Below are 24448 nucleotides of genomic sequence, written 5' to 3' on the forward strand. Positions count from 1 at the left end.
CAATAAAAGGCCACGAAACACAGCACTTACGACTGCCCCGAATATTTGTTGGGCCGCCAGTGCTTTCCCTGCTTCTTAATTTCGATGCGAGGTTCGTAGTCGATGTAGTTGGTCTCGCAGACACCGCGCAGAAGCACCTCGGCCAGCTGCCGGGACATCGTCTATGTCGTGGAACAAGCGAGATCAACATAAACCGAAGCTCAGAAACTGCACAGAGGCACTTCTGCCTGCTTCTGTGACAATAGTGGCATACACAATGCCGACGTAATAAGTTGAAGCTGAGAAGTTTAAACGTGGATAAGTTGGGAGTTTGGGATGTAACATGCCATGCAAGTAAAAGCATCTGCACCACTGTAGATGCAATGTGCTGCATGAAGATGAATGCAGTGTTTAAACATGAGTTCTACACATATGAAGCGTCCTTCATGGAAGCTTACCGAGTTATACGATTTGAGAAAAATGTATTGTACGTTATACAATGTTGGGCAAATGTACAGTAGTATAATGATGGTCTAAAAACCACGTTTGAGTAATTTAAAGCTTGTAAGGGCTTATAATTGACTCAGTCAGCATATCAAGAAAAAAAAAAGTAACTTTGACCATACATTATAAAGATGCGAATCTTTTACTTTAGAACATCAGATAGACAATCTTGCATTTTTATATGATCACATGCCACAGGCATACTTACAGACATATACTTCAAAGAAAACCACTAACACGGCATATACAAACACAAATGCAATATCTTTGTTAGAACAGGTACAACTGGATGAGTTGGTTGAGCACTGAAAAACTGTAATGTGCAAGCAGACAACAGAAGCTGGGGAACAGACGGCGCCCAATAGCACAAGAAGATGATGACACAAGCATGGACACACATAACAAAGCAAAGCAATATTGTATGTCGCCTGTGCTCTTGCTTTGTGCATTCGAGTCTTAAAATGCAATATCTTTCTGCAGTGAAAAGATAAAGTGCCATCACAGAAGGTTCAACAAGACAACCTCATGAACAGTTGATACTGGCTATTTGTAACACAGACCTGACGAAGCGATTGCGTGGAACTTGTCTCTTCCGCACGCAGAACGTTTCGGTACTGGTCAATGGCTTGCCGCAGCTTTCTGAAAGATCGCATAATCGTTGTGAGGGAACTAACACTTATATAGTTGAGGCACATGAGGCAAAGGGTTCAATGAAGTACGGCAAATATCACTCAGATTGTTTCATCGGTTTTTTAATCATAGCTTATCTGCCCTTCACATGCATTCCAAATTTCATTAAGGAAACCAGAGTTGGCTTTGAACTAAAGCTTCCTCTCAAGGAGCAAACTGGTCTTGTGGATGGCAGTTTTACTAACACGGTGAGTAATTGGGAACTAGTGTATTTGCCTTAACCAAGTCATTGTCTCGTGATCAGAGTTTGAAAATGTTAATTACATGTCGGATGCAGCACTGCTTTATCTGCCTAAATTCTGACAGTTACATTGTTGTCATCTGCAATCACCAGGCATTTGCTAAAAGTTGGGCTATTACAGATGGGCTCAAACATGCACGGTGCACCAATGTTTGAAAGGGAAGTGCTGGTTTGCCTTCTGGACTGTTAAACATCATTGCTCTTTTGAAGCGGAATGAAAATGTACTGCGCAACACTTCCTCAAGCACACAATCTACTTAGCGCGCATCAGCAAGTGAAGTTTGCACCTGCACTTCGGCAGCAATCATTGTTTGGATACGGATCAAGCATTCTTATTTCGCACTGGCGTCTCGTAAAACTGTTTTCCTTATTCACAAGTAGGCTTCTTGGCATTGCACATTATTTTCCAAACTAATGGTGGCACCAGTCATGGTTCAAATGACGATGAACGCTGGCTCCACATGCTGGGGCCCGTCTCTTGCACACAGTTTGATACCACGAGAGCCACGTCTACATTTTTCATGTCACGACACAAGCAAACTGGCTGTACGCACCGATTGCAAAAAATGACTGCGCTGCCGGCAAACTGCCTCACGGGAAAGCTAGCTTTATAATTATTAAAGGGGCCCATTATGCTGAAGAAACATGCTCATCTTAGGAAGCCGGGAAACAGCGCAAAAAAAAAAAACATAGACAGCTGAGATACGCAGAGAAACAACACGAAACCAGCCTCGTCTCAGTCCACAAGTTTCCCGAGCCGTTTCCCCGCTTCCTAAGGTGAATTGAATAGCACCCTTTTGCGGGCCATGTTCAGTTATAGCCTCAAAGGCAGTCCTCACCCGCCCTTGATCATAAGAAGTGGCGCCCTCTGCAACACGCTCTCGAGGACGGTTCCAATGCGGTACTCCGTGTTGGGCGGCAGCGGCGATGACGAGGCAGCCGCTGCAGCCACAGTACCGCCGGCCGCTCCCGTGGCAACTACACCCCCAATTGTGCCTTGCGACTTCTCCACCTCCTGGAGGTACTTCAGGGCCAGGTCGCTGGCCTGAAATGCAGTAACCACGGTGTTTCCTACAATTGCCTACAGGCGGCGAAGTGGGGGAGAGGGCACTGGCGCATACTCAATGAACCAAGTTGCCTACCAGACCAGACAGCAGCCAGTAGCAAGTTGTCTGACCCTGCTTTGACAAACTTTTTTTCTTATTTCTGAGTCGATTTTGATGGAACTTGTGGAGTTTATGTATTTCCATCTGCTAATTTAAGATATGCATTCAGTTTTCTTACATAATAAATGTATTTCTAGAAATTTAAGAAATTCATAACATGCTTGGAGGTGGCCTATTTACTAAACTATATATGGTGTAATATATGTCGACACATAAAAATGATCTGGAGTAATCAGAGTATGCAGTGATACAAGTATGAATACTCTACACTGATTGGAACCAAAGTTACAGCTTCTCAAACCTTCTTAGAGTCTGGACTCATCGTAACACCCAGGACAAATTACTACTTTTTTAATATTTATGTCATAATATTTGTTTATATTATATGCCCACTGCAATATCTATTTGTCTACCTTTCTGACAAACAAATAATTATTGTGATAGGACAAGTAGAACCAGAGATATCTTAACTCCAAAACGGTGACACCACCAGAAATGCTGTTTTGAGAAAATGAGTAAAAACAATCCACAACCAGTTCATGATGATTATAACATAGGCTAAATCAATCAAGGACGATACAGGGATCCAATAAAGCATGAATAAATGCTCTACACCAATCTGGAGCAATGGGATGCATAAAGATATCGGAGCCAATTTTTGGCTCCCAAAAGCAGGGTCTCCCCTTAAGGCACATAACTAGTAGCCGCATATTTATTTATTTGTTTAGTTTATTTATTTTACCCTCAGGGCCGAAGCATTACAGAGGGGAGTGGTAAAAAAAAAAAAACATTTCTGTGAGAAGATACACTTATGCATTGAGTACCAATACAAATACAATACTCTAACAAATCAAATCAATACACATCAATACAAATCATCGAACTATGAAACAATGTAAACTGCGAAGATGACATAGCCCCACACAAGCAAACAGAACATTGAGACATATTGTCTGCTTGGCAAGATAGCACACACCTAGTGGCCCAAGCTAGCAGACAACTTGGGTGGCCAGGTATGTGTCACTGTTTACTGTGCGAGATGAAGAGGGTGAAGCAGCTAAAGAAAGCTGGTGCTTTAAAAGAGAGTTCCTATGTGGAAAATGACCTGCCTATCGACTTATTTCAATAGTTTGTCTGTTCTAGGAAAGAAAAAAAAATCAAATGTTGTTGCTCTACATCTGGGTTCTGCACATCCCACTGATGTGGGAGCAGAACATTGAGACATTTTGGCAGTCCCTCCGGCTGACTTAGTCGTCCGCTATGTTGCTGCTGGTTGCATGGCCTGGTGTAACAGTGCAGCAGACAACTGAACTGAAGCGAGTGCCAAAACATCACAATGTGCTGCTCAATGAATGAATGAATCAATCAATCAACTAATCAAGCATCACGATGTGCTGCTCAATCAATCAATCAATCACTTGATACTTGCCTGCACGAAGTAGGCAACGATCTGGTCCTCCCTGTTGGCAGCCTTGGTCTTGCTCGTCGTTTTGAGGGGCACCTTCTCAAGGCACAGGCCTGTTGGGAAACAGTCCACATCCAAGATAAGCACTCAAACCTTCGAGACTTCTTGCTTAGGGCTGCAAATTTAAGGTCTTCATCCCTCTAAAGCCAGTTATCTTTCTTTGTTTTTATTGCTTCTCATCACCTTCTAGTAGTCCAGCATTTCAACGAAAGCTTGGTGGACACCGGATTCAAGAGGCAAACGAGACCCTGTCAAAAGATGTAAGTTCGACAGTTTTAGTTGGTTTATGCCCAAGAAGATATCTGTTTAGTTCCCAACCGATTTTGACAGATTTTTGCCATTGCAAACCAAAACAACAGGACCAATATATGCTTTTGGTCGGGTTGTGCTTTGATAAGAGACAGGAAGGCAACATAGACCGAAGCTGGAGTCAGAAGAAAGTGGCAGCATAGAAGGAGGTGAGATGAAATCTCAACATCAAGAGTGATCTTAAGATATTGATCTGAAGATATTAAGTTGAACAGTGAGTTGGCAAGTGATCAGGCAAGGCAAAAGAAAAAGAAAAAAGAAAAACACTGAAGCATAAAAGTGAGGAACCAACTTAAGATGAAGGCAGCAGTTTATAAAATTTCATAAATATTCCACCAGTGTTTGCTTGACACTGACAGTGTAAATTTCATCATTTACTCCCACAGTGAATAATTTAATTGATTTGATTAAGAAGGTGCATGACATATAATGCTGCACCCTTATAAGACCTTTCTCAGTAAACGAAGCTCCCGTTAATTAAATGATGATGTCTCTCTGGTCCTTTGAAGCTTCATTTATCTGTAGTGCTCAATTTCACCACTGAAGACTTCTGAGAGCCAGTACCTTTGATGGCAAATGACTCGGCGAGAATTTTGAGAATGCGGTTTGAGAGAGATTTCTCCTCGAGACGGTCAATGCCGCCGCTGTCCAGGTGGGTAATGGCTTCCTCGTAGAAACCTTGCGCGTAGAGCAGTTTGGCAAGCAGGAAGTGGCCATCAGTCGTGACACCAGCCTGCAGAAGTGATTTGGTTAGAGCCTTTTCTTTCAAAAGTGACCTCTTTTTCTTTTTTTTTTTTGTACAGACCTGAAAGAGCAATCATAAAGAGTGCAGAAGGCCTACTTTGACTTTTATAACACTCTGGTACAAGTATATCGCAGTTGACAGACAATTAAAAGGGCAGGCTAACTTGAGTGCTTACTGTCTGTAATTCACACACAGAATTGCTCTCCTTCGTTAGTCTATCAATTCCTTTCTGCAAATAGCTGTGAATACGCACCCCCCCCTGTGACTATTCCTTTTTTTTTTTTTGGGGGGGGGGGGGGATGATTTAGCCAGCATATATTGCAGTTCAATTCAATCCCCAGCAGACAATTTTACACCTAATGATGGTTGTAGCGAAGGCAACTGCTTAGTTGCCACATAGTTGCGAGTCTGTGTGCGCCAAGCCACATTAATCAGTCGATATTATTTTAACAATTTTTTCTTTGCCCAGTGGTTGGTGTAGGTACAGCTGTGAGCAAAAGTATACAGACCACAGGCTTGTCGAAAAAGGTGAATTTATTCGAAATTCTGACACAACTTGAAATTGGTGAGTGCACTGGACCACTCGCAATGTCAAGTTTGGACAGCAGTCCTTAATTTCAAGTTAGATACATAGGCAGAGAAGATCAGCTTTAACCCAGAATCCCTAATTTGTATACCTTTTTTGCTCAGGTGAGCACATCCACAGGGTGATCCAAAAGTAACAGCAAAGTAAAGATTTAATCATTCGCAAAGTATAGACCATAGTTGGATGCGGTTTAGGCAGAAATGCACACAAAGACATGATATTTCTTTTGTAGTGAAAAAAGCTTATAGCCAGAGTAGTTAGAATTGTTAGTGACACTCTATTGCAACTAAGTGTCACCCATTGGTGACAAGTGCCGCTACTCTAACTATAACAATTTTTGTTTAAAAAATTACATTTCTTTTTGTGCATTTCTGTGAAAACATCTGCCTTTTTCGAATTATTAAATATTTACTATTTTTGTTGCTATCGGATCCCCCTGTAGTTTGCTTGTGTGGCCAAATGCAAACTTTAAACAAGAATGCATGGAGCTTGGAAAACTCAAATTATATACAGAAATAAAAGGAAGTCCTCTGTGAATGAAAAGTGTAAGTACAGAAGCTTACTATGAATATATGCATATATATATACATATATATATATAGTGACACTGCTTCAGATACGGTGAGCACATATAGCTGAACGGACACCCCAACATTTTCTAGCCCAGAGATGAGACGTCTATGTCAGGACTAAAGGCTACGGCACTTACAACAGGTACGATGAAAGCACCACGACGCTTTTGCTTCACAGTGAGTAGTCTCGTTCGGTACCACCGATACTTCGTGTACCCAACCGTTACAGATTGCGTCTCGGTGATTTCCTTACAAGAAAAAAAACAAGAAAACAATGTTCTGTGATTAGACCTCGTCATTAGCCTGCGCTACAGCTATCTACCCCTTTGGTGCGACCATGGCGTGCTTGAGGACCATGCGTTGAAGATGATGCACAGAAGACTACTTGCCACCACCACTATCACCGCCGTGCTCAGCCGCTGTAGAGACAAAACACGTGAAATCTTATACTATGAACTTTCTAACTATGCCATCGTGGAGTAGTTACAATATTTCTTGCAATCACCCACATGAACAGTGCAAGAGCTGAGACATTAGGGAGTTTTAGAAACAGGGAATGCAAGTGGCTTTACACTACAAGTGTCGCTATGCCATCATGAGTGGAGCACTTAATCGTATTTCTTGCAGCCACCCACACGAACAGTGCAACAGCTGAGAAATCAGGGAATTTTAGAAAGAGGAAATGCAAGTGACTTTGTACTACATGCATCACTACGCCATCTTGAGTGGAGCACTTAATCATATTTATCGCAGCCACCCACACGGACACTGCAAGAGCCGAGACATTAGGAAGTTTTAGAAGCAGGGACTGAAGTGGTTTTGCGCTACGAGGTTAGCTATGCTATCATGAGTGGATCGCTTAATCATATTTTTTGCAGTAACTCATGCAAACACTGCAAGCGCTGAGAAATTAGGTAGTTTTAGAAACAGGGGTAGCAACTGCCTCACTCACATTTAGGGATACCTTAGTGTACCTAAGAAACAAAACTGGCAGCACTACACACATGCACAGCCCTGACTCTGTTGTACAAATAGCCAATAGCACCCACTGACTTTTCAGTTAATCCCTAAAATTGCCTAACTCACTATTCCTATTTATAGCTCATTATAGTTAAAGCTCGTCAGCGAGCCACATCTTGTAAGTAGGAAGCTCTCCAGAGTCCCGCACCATAACTCCCTTGTACACAGAGCCAATTGCAACCACTGGCCTTGGGCTATTTTCTAGAACTCCCTAACTCACTATTTCTAAACCTCCCCATTGACTCATCTCTTGCAAGCAACAAGCTCTCGAATGGCCTGTTCTACCTCTATCAATTCTTGCATCGGCATGCAAGCTCTAGTCTGACTTTTACATCTACACTTGTACGAACATGTACAGCTGTACAGGTTTATGTGTACGCCTGTATGAACACATGTAGAAATGGAAACAGCCCAATCTGTTGTGTTCGTAGCACTTCTATTCTATCGTGTATAACAGAAAAAGGATAGAATGCTTCCTTCTCAGAAAAAGAAACATAGTGATTCCTGAAGTTTATTGCAGATTTCTACTGTTGTGCGTACAAAGCAAGTTTGCTCGCTTGCACATTTTCGACAAGTGCTCGTGCATTTTTGACCACACCACTGCAAGCAAATCTGACCGTTCAATTTGGAAGTGCCCTCTTCTTGCTTTTAAGTCGAGACTGCATGTATTTTTCTGGTTAAACAAGCACGATGAAGTGTGTTTTGTTAGTAGGTTCAGGGAAACTTGCTTCAGCGAAATATATAATGCCGTTTTGATTGATGCAATAAATGTGCGCGTGTGTAAACGAAATATTGATTTTGCAGATACACACGTTCCTCAATGGTATCCGCAATAAACAGAAAAGAGAGATTTACGAGGCGCACTGCATTACACGAGAATGCAATAACTGTATAAGTGCAGGATCTGTATTCTTGTCACCCACGCACGAAGGAATATCTGCAGCATTTTTTGACCAATGCGCATGTGTATGCACTGCTTTTATTGGTTGCCTTCATGTAGGTATACTCCGTCATGTTTGGAAATTAACTGCTGGTTGGTAGTCTGGTGTTAGTTCTGTCCTATTCTGTCCCTGTTTACCATCTTTAGCCATTCTGCTAGCAGCATGCATTCTCACAATCTTACACTTACTTGGCCAAAAGACTTCCAGAATTTTAATAACAGAAGCTGGATCCAATGCTTTAGCGTTCAGTGCCTCAGTTGGTTGTGTTGTAATGCATGCAAGATGTGCTGCCACCTAGATCATTATTAGGCCATAAAAACGCGTTTGCCTTTTGTGGCCTGTGACACCCAGTTTATACATGCGTGAGGCGAGATGACGTTAGCATGCCTTGGTTCCGTGTTCGGTGAAGCAGTTGTTGAGGTATCGCTTGGCCTCGGTCAGGCCGGTCTTGGCCTTGTTGATGTTGGCCTCTGTTGGGGGGTGTTCCTCCAGAAACTGCTCCAGCTTGCTCTCACCGATGAAGAAACTGGCCATGGCCTCTGCACGACAGCAGTTTGCGGTTTAGAAGTGCACGCTGCCAAGAATTAATCGAGCCAATGTCTTGAGCGTGTTTATCGTTAGCATCTCATCAACAAGATTATCGGCACTATCGGTAATTTATCGGCATAAAAATATGGAACAACTTGCCATTTCAGGTAAAACTAAACAAAAAATGTATCACATTAGTTAAAAAAATATTATTTTCAGCAGATGTCGGCGGATCCTATCTGAATATGTTCATGCCATGTATGAGACCAATAGTATGCACTTGTATATAATTTTTTTTTTATGTTAAGTTGGACACGAGAGTTTGTTTCGTTTTAACTTTACTAACCAAGTGCACTTTTCAATCTATTTTTCTAAATGCTATTTTTCCTAATATCTCCCTCTGCGCAATTAATGTGTCATTAACAAGCTTACTGCCAACTACATATTTGTAAATGGTCCCCCTACCAGCCTTTGGCTAGGGGGCCATACAGTGCTTGCACACAATTTGTATTAACTTGCCAGAAATAAAATTGAAAACAAATTAAGGCATATATCCTTCATGAATGAACTGCAGTACACCTGCGTGATGGGCGCGTTGTCCATATTTTGATCGGTGGCAACCTAAGGATGCAATGGAAAATACACTGCTGTTCAACTTGAAGTGAATCTGTATAAAAGCACTCAGATTATCCTTTAACTATTCCGCGGGAGGATGAAGGGGGCGTGGCCTCGAGTGCCTTTAATTAAGATAAGAATCGCCGGAACAGCAGGTGTTACTTTAATCATTTCGTGTTAGATCACATCACACATGCAATCTATTCAAAACGCCGCTACGCACGATAGTGTGCGGCAACTATTCCTTATCTTCTGCGGGATTTTATCCACACCGAAAGCGCAAAAGCGCCGAGCAAGTTCACGTTACAGGAAACTAGATCTCAAGTTTCGCTTTGCACCGCCGTTGAGGAAGCGAAGGTCGATCCAAGTCCTCACACGTTGTACGCACCGGATTTTACACAGTTTCGTGAGGCTTACAATGGAATGGTGCACAAATCGCAGCGCGCGCCTAGGAAGCACTGCAACCATCGCAAAACATTCGAATTTGTCATCCGGCGCAGACAAGCGGTCGGTACGGCGCGATCTCTCGCGTTTTTTCGTACCGACAGCGCATATCGCGAACTAACCTGACTGTGGCCCGGTGCCTCGTTGCATAAGCTGCTCCGCGAGTTCCTGTATTTTCTTCCAGTTGGACTCATCGCGGCACTTAAAGATGTCATTTTCGAGCCTGTTCGTTCCCTTCGCTGCCTTGCCGGCCATTTTGCGGCGCGGCTGTGCAAACTTTCCGAGAGAGCAGGCCAGGAAAATTTTCTGATAAAGGTTAGACGTATAAACTTGTACAAATAATTTATAACAAAAATTTAACGTTTAAACTTTAGTTTCTGATGTTTTTGTAATTTTTTAAAATTGTTTTTTAAAAGTTAGCAATGTCTATTTGTTTCGCCTTTTTTTACAGTCTCTGCGGCCACATCTAGCGTCCCCGCGCATCGAGTAGTCTTTTCTCTTCAATGGCGGTGTGACGCAAAGGCGGATCGTAAGTTTCTCCGTGTATTTTTCTCAAAATGTGTGTTTTTTCTGAACTTGATGCCTTACTAACGCTTGTGATTATATAGCTTATTGAAAGCTAATTGCGCCGCTCTCAACGAGCAAGCCTGTGTTGCAGTTAATTTTGTGACGCTCGTTAAAACTTTGCGTGGAACGCTAGGACTAGGGCCGTGGAAGCCTCGCCTCGTGTTTTTTCATTGGGCGTCTCATTTGAACAGTTCTAAGAGTAAATGTAAGTTTACGCAGCTGGTTATGCAATTCCTGCGCGTTGATAAACGTGCGTTAATTGGAAGTTTATAATAGTGTGCGTGTGCGAACGTGAGCAGTGTCAACGTGGTCTTGTTGCGCGTGCCGGCTTTGGACCATGTGTGCGATCGTCGCTTCTGAACATTTACTAGTTTGGGCGCCACTCGAGTGTTCTTCTGTGTTCCTGTTATTTTTCTGTGCATTTGGCATTGTCTGGATCGTTAAATTTGGTAGTTCGATTGGTCGCGCCGCTTTGCTGCCAAGTTTTGGGACTGTTCAGTCAGACCTTGCCCCCCCCCCCCCCCCCCGCGCGTTCTGAATCCTAATTCAGCATTAGGCACCGTCACGCTTTTATTAAAACCTCGATGCGTGTTACCCAAGGAGGAGGTTAACTGATCGCCTCATTCGACAAAAATTTTTAGGCAATCGCTCCGGCACCTTTGTCAGATTGGCATTGAGGAAGCGCTTGGTAGCACTTCGAATGTGGAGATTGTAAAACGATTGCTTAGTCACTAAAGTGCTGTCATGTTTACCTTTGAAATTCGTTTACCTTTGCCGACAAGCCGAAGTGCGTCTTGGGCCTGCGTCTAGTTCTGACGTGCGCAGAATTTAGCACTTGCCTGCGTGCTGTGCCATCTTGTCAGTGAGAAGGCTATCTTGACCTGAAGCGAGCTTTTCGACGCAAGTTATACGGGTGTCACGTGGCACTTTGATGGCGATCGCGCCCGATCCGGATCTAATTTCAGGTCTTGATCGGTTGCTTCGATCAAGATCGGGCTCTATCGGGATCGAAAGTGGCCGTGTGACACCGGTATTATAATGCTACCGCTTATTCTCTTAGCCTACTCGACATTTCTGTCGGAGCCGCCGTCTGGCAATGGCCCATTTCGAGCAGATTTGTTTATGCCTCGCAAGTGGTTGTAAGCAGGAACGATTATGTGTTTAATACGCCGCCTAATGCCACCTTTGTGCTGAATTCTGATAAAACGAGCGACAGGTTTAGGCATGGTACTTTCTGAACGAGGCCGGGTTCGAACGCGTGGCAGTAGGGGGCGCGCGCGCTGCCCAAACGTTTAGCTTAGCAATGCACTACAAAGGAGCCTGAGGGAACACCTGTTGTCCCTTCGCAGGTGACTCGGATTTTGGAAACGCAGAGTACACCGCGGCCAGCCGCACCCCCAAAACTTGGCAGCAAAAAGAGGGATTGTTAGCAAGTGTCGCTGCGTTGAGCAGCAGCCGCCGACATGCCGCAGAACGAGCACATTGAGCTTCACCGGAAGCGGTATGGCTACCGGCTCGATCACCACGAGCGGCTTCGCAAGCGGCTCGGCCGGAAGCCGCACGAGGATGCCGTTAAGGCCAAGACCACCCGGGGCCTCAAGGCCAAGATGCTCACCAAGAAGCGCTACTCGGAGAAGGTCCAGATGAAGAAGACGCTCAAGATGCACGAGGAAAAGCTGTCCAAGCAGCGAGGACCCGAGGCAGCGGCGCAGGGTGCAGTTCCGGTCTACCTGCTGGACCGTGAGAACCAGTCGAGGGCCAAGGTCCTGTCGAACATGATCAAGCAGAAACGGAAGGAGAAGGCCGGCAAGTGGGACGTGCCCATTCCGAAAGTCCGGGGCGTCGGAGACTCCGAGGCGTTCCGGGTGATCAAGACGGGCAAGCGGAAAAAGAAGGCATGGAAGCGCATGGTGACCAAGGTGACGTTTGTCGGGGAGGGATTCACGCGCAAGCCTCCGAAGTTTGAGCGGTTCATCAGGCCAATGGCGCTGCGTTTCAAGAAGGCTCATGTGACGCACCCTGAACTGAAGGCCACCTTCTGCCTGCCCATCATCGGCGTGAAGAAAAACCCAAGCTCGCCGCTCTACTCGCAGCTGGGGGTGATCACGAAGGGAACGGTGATCGAAGTGAATGTCAGTGAACTGGGTCTCGTTACACAGGGTGGCAAAGTGGTCTGGGGAAAGTATGCGCAGGTGACCAACAACCCCGAGAACGATGGTTGCATCAATGCTGTGCTTCTTGTGTGAATAAAAGAACTTTTTCTTGTTACTTGTTTCTCTTTCATCGCTTGAAGCCGTCCAGTTCTTTTTTGTAGGACTTCCATCGTTTGCGGTAACACACTCCTCACTTCAATGTTTCAAGGCCACTGTGCACATGACCAGAGCTCATTCAAGGCTGTGCAGAAAGTGTGCTTGACTGCTGTCAGCTGAGGTTGCTTGTCCTCCAAAGCATTGCAGCATCGAGGTTATGCCCCATCATGTGACGGCAGCAGCTCTGGTGATATGCAGTGACCCGATAACATTGAAGGTTGCTGTTCGATCTTTTCTTTTGATTGTGCACTGTCTTAGCATTCTTTTTGTTTCATTGTTGCAGGTCGCCATGCAGATCTTCGTGAAAACTCTCACTGGCAAGACCATCACTCTAGAGGTGCGTGTACCTGCCGTTGCTTCCTGCAAAAGTTTTGGCACTCTCGTCTGTGATGAATCATGTACCACTCATACGCACATACCTGGTGATAAACGCAAAACACCGAATCACTATATGCAACTTCTGATGGCTTGTCAGCAGTGTTCTATAACCTGTAAATGCCCGTGCAGTCTTGTGAGCCCTGTTCTTTTTTTCTCCCCCTCCTCATTGCTAGGTCGAGCCAAGTGATACCATCGAAAATGTCAAGGCGAAAATCCAAGACAAAGAGGGTGAGTTGTGCATGTAAAGCGGTTGACGCGCTACTTTCACAGCAAGACTGTTAATGAGACTAGAGATGCTCACAAATGTTACGCCAGTTCTCGCAGGTTTTCTGAAAAGATTATCATTGACCAGGCTTGTATTTTAAGGGGATGTGGGGTATGTTAGGGGCAATGCTCAAATTTTTTGTGTCAATTACAGGTTCAGTGAAAATTGCTGAGCTCTAACTTTTGGCCTGTTAAGAGGTTATGAGAAACGCTTAAAAAGTTGCCCTATATTCCTGGGAGAGCCATAAATGCAAATATTTTTAGCAAATAGGGGCTTCTCAATATGCAACATGAACTGAAAGATTGAAACGGTGTGTACCTTAATTATGTGTGTTTTAATGTAATTGATAAATGTTATTAATTAGAATCCTTGAACATATATATAGCCCTTGGTGTTCTCTTTTTCATACGGCATATAAGGGGTTCCTAGGTGGTTCCGAGAATGTCCTTGTCGAATTAAATGTGGTACCTTGTTTATGTTTGCTGAATGAAATGATCAGGTAATGAGTGATGTTTAGGCAGGTTAATTTGCGGCCTTTACAATGAATTGCGTATGCTAGCGCTCTGGTTTGTTATGAGTATCTTGGGAACGGTGCAGAATTTAGCTGGTTGCCCTGGCAGAATGAGAAATGCCACCGATAAAATGGAGGTTGGGGGGGGGGGGTGCTACTGAAAATCTCTGCGTGAAGTTAGATGCTTAGGGATCAAGTGCAGCTTTTGCAAAAAAAAAACGATCAAGTGTTCGGAAGTGTCGTACAGCTGTTTTCAGCTAGGCTTGCCCATGTCCCCTCTGGTACTTGCAAGATCATATTTTGTAGAAAAATTGGTCATCTTAAGTGCGTTGTGACGAAACTTCAGCGTTCGTGGCCTACTTGGAAGCATTGGAAGTAATTACTAAACTGATTTATTTCATGCAATATACGAGGTTTGTTGTAGGTTTCGTATAAAATATGTGCTTGAAAGACAACCTGTATGTCTGCAACGATCTTGTACAGTTCTCGAGAGTCGGCCACATTTCCAGGCCTTTGCCGGCATTGCGTTACATTACAAATTGTTTTAACTGTTCCCAAAAAACAGCTTACATGCCTTCGCACAATTATGGATCATATATATGGACTCTTAAAATTGCACCTTGTGCAGGTCAGTGTGTTGGTTCATGCATGACCACCACCTTTTTTAGGGCCTTTTTCTTGAGTTAGATGTAAGACAAAATGGTACAGGACGGATATTGGTGTTGCACTGGTGGCCTGTTAGCTTTGTGTCGAAACCTTCCAATGGTGCCACTGAGGTTAAAAGCAGTCCGTAGAGAAGGAGCTTCAGCACCGTTGGCTTTTGGTCTCTCCGTCGTAGTTTCTTTTGCCATACAGCCGCAGGGCTGATGCCCGGATTGTGACGCATGGGGCTTGAGGTGTGAAGTCTGCGGCCCATTCGATTTCGCGCAGGTATCCCACCCGACCAGCAGCGTCTGATCTTCGCTGGCAAGCAGCTCGAGGATGGCCGCACGCTGTCCGACTACAACATCCAGAAGGAGTCGACACTGCACCTGGTGCTGCGGCTGCGCGGTGGAGCCAAGAAGCGCAAGAAGAAGAACTACACCACACCCAAGAAGAACAAGCACAAGAAGAAGAAAGTCAAGCTGGCTGTGCTGAAATTCTACAAGGTGAGCATGTCGCAGCATCTTGCGTGAATGTTTCGTTAGTGCCGAGAGTAAGTCTTGCTGGAGTGCCCGTCGAAGTATGTCGGGATAGAGAAACAGTTCTGCTTGACATTCACCAATTCCGGTGTGGCTTCCAAAGGGAAAGCTAAAATCTGCCAACTGTTGAACCCTGCAGCAACGAAATTGGCAGGGATACCGAAAAATTTTGCTATTGCGAAATCATCAGTTAATGGTCAGCACAACAAAAGCTTAATGATAAAATTCAGAATAACGATCATTCTTCGGTTTCCTTATCATGTTAACACCTCAGTACTACAAACTAATATTTCGAAACCTGGTGATTCTTAGATTTCTGTGCATCATTTGCGGCAGCTGAAACAGTAGGCTAGTAGTAGACAAGGCTGAGAGAGCGGACGCCGTGCGGCGCATGGGTTCGTAAAACCCGAGACCGTGCCTGAGAAAAAATAAGAAAAACGTGGGTGAGAAAGTTTTTTCAATTTATTGCAAAGACTACGACACATCAGGTTTTGCAAGCACATGCTCCACCCAGAAAAGTGTCTCCTAGCAACGGAGGCGCGTCTCTTCCTTCTTTCACCCGTCTTTCCGGGCACGCCTCTTTCATTCGCGCTTCTTTCTGCAGCCGTTACCAACTATGCGCGCAGAGAAATGTAACCTCCATACTGGTGGGGATACGCCGTGGGCGTGCTACATGATTGCACTTTCTGGACAGTGTCGTTTATGTGCGCTTTGGCATAGTTCAGGTGTCCGCCTCGAGCGATACAGTTACGGTGTCCACGACAAGGAATGTGAAACAAGCGGCAAGGAACATTGCGGCTTTGGAGGGGACATGGAGCAGCCTTTTTTGTCGGTAGTTTTCTCGGCATCAGCGTCTCATTTACGCACGTCACTCTTGTTGAACGGTTCTTCAGGTGGTGCATGGCAGCGGAATCTGTCAATAACAGTTCAATGGCGATGCGACTGTACATATAAAGAAAAAGCAGTCTAAACAAGCAATACGTTGGCCATGACAACTTCCGGCGCATGCAGCTGCTTCCAGCACTGTGCCATTTTTGTCAACAAAGATGGCGGCGCCCACGCAAGCGCAATGTGGTGGTACTTTACACAATTTAAGTGTGAAGCAACGGCATTTGAGCGCATTTTGGAGTCTGCTGACCTTGCTCAAGTAGATACTGTGCGGGGAAACGACCCATCAATTTTCGTTGTTGTGGGATTGTGGTTTGGCAACATTTCGTTACGAAATGCATTGAATCCTATGGGCGTTCGCCGGGGAATTGAAAATATTTCGTTGTCGCGAGAATTTCGTGGGATTTCGTTCTCGCGGGTTTCGACTGTAGTGTGTCCTGTTCCAACACTTGGGAAAAGGGGGAAAAGGAGAGGCGATAGAAATGCCGGTATCCCGACAGGAACCATGTTCTTGATAAACTAGACTCTGCTTGGCTGCCAATTTGCAAAACACTTGTCGCTCCAGTTGCCACATGGTGCTAAACGTGAAACTATCCCTTGTAGCGATAAGCCCCGAGGAATGAGGGTTCCAGGTGGCACAGTGTTACGAACTGCATGAACTCCTTTCGAGAAACCTTGGAATGTCAGCCAAACCAAAATTAGCCAACTTTCTTTTACCACGGTTTTCTTTGTGAAGAAAGTTTCCCTCGCTATCCATTCGCGGTGGCGAAACAGCACATGCTCTCTTTGTCGGATTGTGTGCAGTCCAGACAGTGTGTTGCAAGATATGATTGGGTTGCCGTCTTTAGGGTTGTATGCATGTTCTGTGAGGCGCTCATTCACACATCTCCCTGTCTGGGCAATGTAGATGCGTCCGCAGGCGAGTGGAATTCGTACACCACAACACACATGCATGGCACAGTACTTGTCCAGTCTTGCAGGCCACATGTGCACTGTTGCCACCTTGTAGGCACCTGCGTTCGCACACGCCCGGTCTAACGTTCTTTTCACTGAAAAAAACACAACTTTGGTGTCGTACCACTTAGTATCTTGAATCCACACCTCCGGGCTGCCTCCTTTCTCTTCATACTTTCAGGTCATTTAAAAGCTTCTGCGAGTTGTTCGCTATTATCCCCTGGGGGGGGGGGGGGGGGGATACCATGCTTGTTCATCTGGTGCACGCACGACTTGGTCAAAGCAGCTTGAAGGCAAGAGCTAGCTGTGTCGATCTTCACAACGTTGGTGTACGCAGAACGGTAGCCTTGCAATGTTTTCTTTGATCTGCGGTGGGGCTGAACTGCGGTCTAGGAATTGCAGCTGGCCGTCATCGGGAGTTTCGTGGGTAAACTTTGATCTTTTTCCTTGCTCTCTGAAGTTTTCGAGGACTTCTTGCATAGCAGCTCCTGCTTGCTTTTGGTCTGTGGCCAATGCGTAGTCATCGGCGTACTGGAATATTTTTTTGAGAACTTTGTTGCCGGAGCTTTCAATGCCTCGGTCTACTTTGGCCAAGAAAAATCTGCCAACAACGGGTGACCCTAGAGCCTACGCAAACTCCGGATAAACAATTTTTTTTCTTCCTCTAATTGTTTATTGAAGACAGCTCTCTACAAGTTCTACAAAAAGCCTCCATTGAATTACAAACAACTGGTCATGATTGTTTGTCATGTCTTACGCTAGACAATTGTTGTGTAAAGAGGCATAGATGGTTTGTGTGGCTTTGCAATGAAAAGAAAAGCTTCATTTGCTGTTTTTTTTTTTCCCCAATTCGAGCCTCTTCGGCATATACCCTTTTTGTACCTCTTGTGGCATCACAATGAAGAGCTCTTCTTTGTCGCCGTACCCAAGCGCTGGTGGGTTGTTTGTAGCCAGTAGTGCGAGGCTTTGTGAATGCTCTCAGAACACTAACTGTCCTGTCCTGGAGAAGACTCGTGCATTGCTTCTTGGTCTTCTCTGGAACGAATCGGCTTACAGTCCTGGACATAGTTTGTCTATAGTGCTCAAGGCTGTTTATTTTGGGGTTTTTCAGTGCTGTATTTACTCGATAATTCTCGCATTTCTCTCTTTCTTTTTCGAAAAATTTATGCAAAGCTTGGGGGTGCGATAATTATGCGGGGAAAAATTACTGCAAGAATGTTCAAAGGACTAAAAAAGGGCACGCAAAAATATTGTGCCACGATGCCCTCCCCTTCCTTGCACCTGATCATTTCAATTGAAACGGTGCATCCTTCTGCGTGGTGGCCCTTGGCATATTCAATCCGCCTTTTGCATGTCCCGAGTACGCATGCGTTGTACCCTAGCGGCGAGCACCGAAAGCGTTTTGTACGGCGTCGGCGGTTCGTGCAGCTGACGAGGCACGCGTATGCAGCATAGTCGTCGAGGACGCGAACTTTTTATTGTCGGCGCTGTGCCGGTCGACCACGCGGTATTTGTGCTGTGTTTCGGTAGAAACTTCAGCTCTTCACAGCGATATTCGGTTAACGTCCATTACATCAGAATATATGCCGACACCACATCGATGACGGTCAGAAGTCGACTGCACGCCGGCGCCAACGCTCGGCCGGCTGTAGTTGTCGTACTGTGCCAGTGGGAGACCTATATTGCCATACAAGTATGACGAAGAAGCGACCGACGACGCGGCCGATGACAGCGAGTGATCGTAGTGTAATAAGCTTTCGTGACGCCGATCGCCGTGCGAGCGACCGCCGCGAGTGAGAACATCGCACTGACAACATGAATATCGTCGCAAATGCGCTCGTGTATGTATTTATTGACGCTCAAATTGAGTCGAAACGTGCTTCCGACGCTGATATGCACGATTTCCAGCCCTTTACAGCCCTCCACATTAAGTTTGAGGCGGTATCGATCTCGTTCAGGCAGCTTCATTAGGCCTAGCACAGCCTACGAGTTCGTCCGCTACCGGCGGTCCTGAAATGTAAAATAAGCAAGTACGACGAAGGAAAGTGCTTATATAGTTCGGTACTGACCTTACTGACTTAAAGTGAACCACTCTTAGTATAGTACGATGCACACAAAGATAGTGGGAAGCGGCGACACGGCGCAGTGCTCGAGATGCAGTACAGACACCCTTCCTGAACGAAGTGCAACTACGGAGAGTGGTAGATCTGCGTGTATTTGTATGCTGCCCGATTTAGTAGTTACCGAAAACACAGTTTGCATCTTATGCTAAACAGGCAAAAAGTGATGGCCCTTTCGATACTGCATCGTAAGCAACAACACCGCTCGTTACCACGCGAGTACGGCAGGCATCGGCATTTTCGCGTGCCAGTGCGGCTAGGTGGTCGTGGTCGTCGCTGTTTTCGATGTGCCCGAGACGTTCATGCCTTCTCGTCTCAGTGTGATCGCGTCTGATATGATGCGTGATAAGTGTTCATATATGCTTTGAACATTTGCTCATTATTTCGTGTGAGTGGTGCATGGTTTCTCTTAAAGCGAACAGCGAACGGTGGCCGTACGCGTGTCGATGTAAACAAATGCGCCGTTCTTGCGTTGCATAAATACTCTGGGCGCAGTGTCGCCCCTTCAAAGAGCTATGGCCACTGTGGTCAATACTGAGCTATAAAAGCAGTTTTTATCATCCTATTAGCGTTAGTTCAGTGCAGGTCTAACAGTGGCAAATGCATGAACTCTGCTGCATACGGCTAACCTCCGCTGAGCGGAATCGACTCCAGCTTAAACTTGATGTGGGCGGCTGGCGAGTGCTCACGTTCGTGCATTTCAACTTCCCGAAGCATGTTTGGACTCATATTCGGTACTAATAAATATGAATAACAGGAATACAAGCGTAGGCGGTGTGTCAATCGCGTTACGGTGCGATGTATTCGTTCAGAGGCACATCGCACGGTGACTGGTTTTGTCGGCGTAGCTCAGGGTTCGCACAGCCCCTTGAAATCCTTGAATATCCTTGATATTGACAGTATAAGTTCAAGGGCCCTTGAAACTACTTGAATACCCGTGGGCTCCTTGTAATCCTTGAAAATCCCGTGGGATTTGTTCCGCTAGAGGAAATCAACGATGTACCTCCGCAAGTCATGCTGATATTTAAGGCCCTTTCGCTTACGAATGCCCATGAAAACAAGCTGTGTTGACTAAAGGGCAACATCAGGAAGTTTCGGTTTTAAATCTCGCAGCCCCTACGTCGTCTGGCAACTAATATGCATTGGAAATCCAATCCAATGCGAGACATATCGCTCGCTCGGCTTGCGTATAGTGCCTAGAATATACTCTAGTGTGCCGTCCACCGAGAGTGTCCAACGCGGGACGGTGGCGCGGGCAGTGATGCCTGTCGGCACCATGCTAAATCCTGCGGTGTTCGAATCGCGTTCGTTTGCGATGCGTTGATTGCTACGCGTCGATTGCAATGCTTAGTTCATTTCTCGCCTTGCTGCCGCTTTCGTTGCAGTCTTTTCTTATTGTGAGTGGGTTTTTTGCATCTATGTGTGCACTCGTCTGTCTAAAGAAACTTTGAACAGGTCGCGAAACCGCGATTTCCCAGAGACGCGGAAAGAAACGGCTCATCTCATTACCCAGCGCTTCCGCAGACCCCGAACGTATTGCGGATTGGGACAGGAACATAAGACGCAGATCGCCGGGCAAATGGGGAGACTCGCGTCGTGTCTTGCCTGAAGTCCGCCCATGTCTCAGCATGGTCCGGCACAGTCTCGAAGTGCAGCGCACCAAGCGGCCGGCGGCGGCAGGCATCACACTCGGTGCTACCGCGACACCCGCTCTCGGCACACTAGTATGTGTCTTTTAGGTACTATAGTCGGGCCGTTTATCGGCCTCGTGCGCGCCATTTCAGTGAAGTTCGCGTTTGCGTTGTGTGTTTACTTTGACAAGATGCCAGGCGGGAAGTGCAAGTTTCAGCCTGCGTGGCTGCAACATACGGACTATCGTCACTGGGTGAGACCGGAACCAAGCGATCCTTATCGAGCAATGTGCGCATTATGTCAGAAGACGGTCGACATTGCAACGATGGGGGAATCTGCCTTGAAGAGCCACCAGAAAGGCGACGGAGTTTCCGTCGAACAGCCAAAGAAAAAGAAGCGGAGATAACAGCTCTTGAAAGAGAAATTAATGCGAAAATAGGGCTCCTTTCCTAAGTCATGTGAGGAAATAAAATCACGCTAACACTCCTTGAATTCTGCCTTTTTGCATCCTTGAAATCCTTGAAATGTCCTTGAATTTCCAGCCAAATATTGTGTACGAACCCTGGTAGCTGCACGAAATCCCGTCATCATATTTCGACGACTCGCGGTTGTAAGTCGCACCAGAGTCATTGCCAGCCTAGGCATCTTCTCCAACAAGCGGCCACTCACACAAAACGAAAATTACGACTGACAAATGCACAAACCCATTTCAGCTCGCTTCTTGCAGCGTGCCTCTGCGTCCCGCGGGGCCCCGACGCCGTACATATTGTTTCTCGCGGAGCCCGCTAAGGTGGCGCCAAAGGCGGATTGCCTCACCTGCGGATATTTTCTAGACATTTAGGTAGCAAGAGTCTGTCGGTCAAACGTAGTTGTGAAGCAAGCGGCTGTACGAACATCAAACAGTGTAGCCATCAAGCAGACACAAAGCTCGGCTAAGAAAAGAAAAAGAGCCAGGAAAAACAGAATCACCGGGTCAGTACGAGGCGAGTGCTCGTTTTGGTCAATCGGCCATTTGTAAGATGGCCTTCAGAAAAGCTGCGACAGCATCTATTCATCTTCATGGCAAAATACACGAAAGCAGTATCAAAAGCCCACGGGTGGTGGCTGATTTGCATGTTGCGAGCGAGTGAATATCAAACATATTGGCCAATTTTCAGTCATTTCGCGTTCACCTTGGTGTGCACAAAGGCGATATGAGAAAGTATTGTTCACTTGAATTTACTTTCAATGTCGTGGAAATTCTTGCATGTATAAAATTTGAAGCTTTCGACGTGCCCGAGATTGTCACTTTAGTTGCAATGTTTCCCAATTTTATCATTTATTCAAAAGCCCTAGAGGTCCCTACGGGCATTACATAAGGTTGTTACAATAAATCAAGATTACAGTTAATTCAAACAGATAATGCATGTTAACATAGCTGATGCAAGAAATCTGAAGAGCAGCACATTGAACTCTGTGCTAACCTAAAACATACCCATGTGCACATCAAAATTGGGCATCACCTGAACCAGTTCACGAGGTGCTGCGCCCTGTCATTAGTTTCAGCTGTGGAGCAATGGTGCCCACCGAACCACACCATTCGTTTCAAAAGGTGCCACGCTCATTCTGCACCCTCTGCTGTTGGTGCAGATGTACAGTCGAGTGGAAAAAGTCTCTTTAGACCACAGCTTCTACAAGAAAAAATTAATCTAGGACAGCTGTGCAGTGTGCAATTGTCTTAATATTAAGCACAACACTATAGTCAAACGGGCACATGTAGGCAGTGCCCCTTGATTTTTCTTTATGCGTAGGTTGCGACGAAAATTTTTTATAGCGCACCTCTGGTCCCTAAACTTTTGCTCGCGACTGTACAGGATTGTAGCTGCCGGCGTAGTGCAAGTTCCGTTCAAGTGCACCTGTTATGCCTAAGCAAGTGCTGGATATTTATACCTCGGAAGCTGACCATACCTGCGGTTTGGGAACTCTGAAGCTTGTGATTTTTACTCGGAAGCTTGTGATTTTTACTCGCATAACACCGGCACCACATCTGTACTTCGGCATTAGTTTTTTACTCGCATTGTGCCTGCACCGCTGAAATCAAGCTGCACAATTTCTAACCTTTGCGTGGATTGTACGGGTGACAATGTAGGTGATTGTACCTAGATTGGTAAAAAAAAGTAAGACTGGTGTCATGTAGGGAAAGAAATTGCAAGATTTGATCAGTTTGTGGCAGTGTTTGTATTTCAGTGCTGTATTGCTTCGTCGTTTGGAGGATGTAACTAATGGTTTTCATTGATACTTTTCCAGGTCGACGAGAACGGCAAGATCACTCGTCTGAGGCGAGAGTGTCCCAGCGAGGACTGTGGAGCAGGCGTCTTCATGGCCGCACACTTTGACAGGCAGTACTGTGGCAAGTGCTGCTTGACCTACGTCTACAACAAGCCCGATGAGAAGTAGACAACGTTGTGGCCACCCGTTGCTGCTGCGTGTAAAATAAAAACCCACGCCAAAAACCTTGTGTGAATTCTTTTTGTGCAGTGGCATTCCATAAGCCATTGTACATGTCATCTGCAACTAGTGAGCAGAGGTCACTTGAGGCATGCATTGGGACTAGTTAGAATAGCATAATTAGAATACAGTGCTGCAGAGGCAAGACGCAAGAGTTGGTAATTGGCATAGTTTACAGTCGTGTGTCAGTCATGCCGGTGTCCGTCTTTCATGTCCTGCGCATAGTTGGTGCACGAGTTCCCCTCTGTTGTAAATGAATTGGAAGCACTGGCATGTCTGCTCGCATGTTCAAGCGCTGTCTTCAACGTACACCAGTAAGTATACTCGGCTGAATTTGCGGCTGTACCCTTTGTAAAGGGAGAGTATTACGATAGAGCTGAAGGGGGTTCATATATTAAATGCAGCTTGGGTCAGCAGTAACAGTAGCCACCCAGTCCACGGTGGCATTGACGAGAACATTGTGCGATGTGGATATAGCATTAATCGATGAGCAGTAAGGTAATCGAGAGACTGAATAGTGGTGGGCAAAAATCGGGAAGAGATTTGATAGGACCGCTTCCGTTACAGGTATATGTAACTGTACAAGGTAAATTTTTCCAGGAAGGGAGAAAGATTAGGCGAGGTGTGAGCTAAATGCTAGTATGAAACGCATGTATAGCATATCTGATAACTCGAGCAGGCTATTTGAATATTTGGCACCGTCCCGCTTCAAAGGGGATGCCAATATATCGTCGCATCAAAAATACATTTACCCGTTCTTTGCTCATACTTAATTGAGAAACAGTTGGTGAGGGTTAAACGCCGCAAATCTGGAGTTCATTCGATTCATGCTTGCTACACTTGTTTTCCGACAGCGGGCGTTTTCAGTGAACGTGGAAGCGCTCCCTAACCTCTTCGACGAGATTTCACTGCAGACGGAATAGAGAGGCACATTTTTTTCACATCAACTGTCGCATTTGCTTGATTATCCGCGCTACCAAACACGACCACTGTACGCCTCCCAACAGATGACCTGGAAGCGTTCAGTGAAATGCAAATTAACAGTTTGCGGAGTTGGTCCGCCCCGTGTCTGGCATACAATCTTATGCATTTCTGTCTGGCAGTGGACGCGCATGAACCCATTGCGAGACGAACGGCGTAGTCCACGAAACGGGCAACTTCGACTGCATCGACAACGCGGTGCATAGACTAGTCTTTAGTTGCAATTCGATCGCGATGCTCAGACCAGTGCGATGTTGGCTGCCTGAGGTATACTGAAAGTTCTGCGTCACGCTCCCTCATTGATCAAATTACGACCCTGTGCTCGGCAAACAAAAATCGTACCCCTTTCTTAAAGAAAGATGGTTCAACG

The 24448-nt window shown here is 45.7% G+C and overlaps 2 protein-coding genes across 3 annotated transcripts in view; one reads left to right on the plus strand and one right to left on the minus strand.

Moving 5' to 3' along the window:
* The window catches only part of LOC119463393 (tetratricopeptide repeat protein 7B), a 31633-nt gene extending 21561 nt beyond the window's left edge, over nt 1–10072 (minus strand). The window contains exons 1-7 of one of the 2 annotated variants that reach the window (XM_037724235.2): nt 9928–10072; nt 8606–8757; nt 4919–5087; nt 4010–4098; nt 2254–2459; nt 1044–1122; nt 31–161 (exon numbers count right to left, since the gene is read on the minus strand). In XM_037724235.2, the coding sequence (XP_037580163.1) occupies nt 31–161; nt 1044–1122; nt 2254–2459; nt 4010–4098; nt 4919–5087; nt 8606–8757; nt 9928–10060 (959 nt within the window). In that variant the 5' untranslated portion in view covers nt 10061–10072. Of the gene's footprint in view, nt 1–30; nt 162–1043; nt 1123–2253; nt 2460–4009; nt 4099–4918; nt 5088–6394; nt 7108–8605; nt 8758–9927 lie in introns of those variants that run through there. The other variant, XM_037724236.2, reaches the window with a different exon arrangement.
* Nucleotides 10073–10258: 186 nt separating this feature from the next.
* On the plus strand, nt 10259–23102 carry LOC119463398 (ribosome biogenesis protein NSA2 homolog). Its single transcript, XM_037724244.2, has 6 exons — nt 10259–10334; nt 11722–12612; nt 12977–13018; nt 13233–13287; nt 14766–14983; nt 22897–23102. Exons 2-6 carry the CDS (start codon nt 11836–11838, stop codon nt 23044–23046), a joined length of 1242 nt encoding a protein of 413 aa, XP_037580172.1. The 5' UTR covers nt 10259–10334; nt 11722–11835; the 3' UTR covers nt 23047–23102.
* Nucleotides 23103–24448: the final 1346 nt, after the last annotated feature.

This window comes from Dermacentor silvarum, chromosome 9 (assembly GCF_013339745.2).
Source record: "Dermacentor silvarum isolate Dsil-2018 chromosome 9, BIME_Dsil_1.4, whole genome shotgun sequence".
NCBI classification, from domain to species: domain Eukaryota; kingdom Metazoa; phylum Arthropoda; class Arachnida; order Ixodida; family Ixodidae; genus Dermacentor; species Dermacentor silvarum.

Bases quoted from the DNA above. Each gene is read 5' to 3' on its own strand.
- LOC119463398 (XM_037724244.2), top strand. From the start codon at position 11,836: ATGCCGCAGAACGAGCACATTGAGCTTCACCGGAAGCGGTATGGCTAC. The intron at 12,613-12,976 runs GTGTGAATAAAA...GTCGCCATGCAG, and splicing joins GCATCAATGCTGTGCTTCTT to ATCTTCGTGAAAACTCTCAC. The intron at 13,288-14,765 runs GTGAGTTGTGCA...GATTTCGCGCAG, and splicing joins GAAAATCCAAGACAAAGAGG to GTATCCCACCCGACCAGCAG.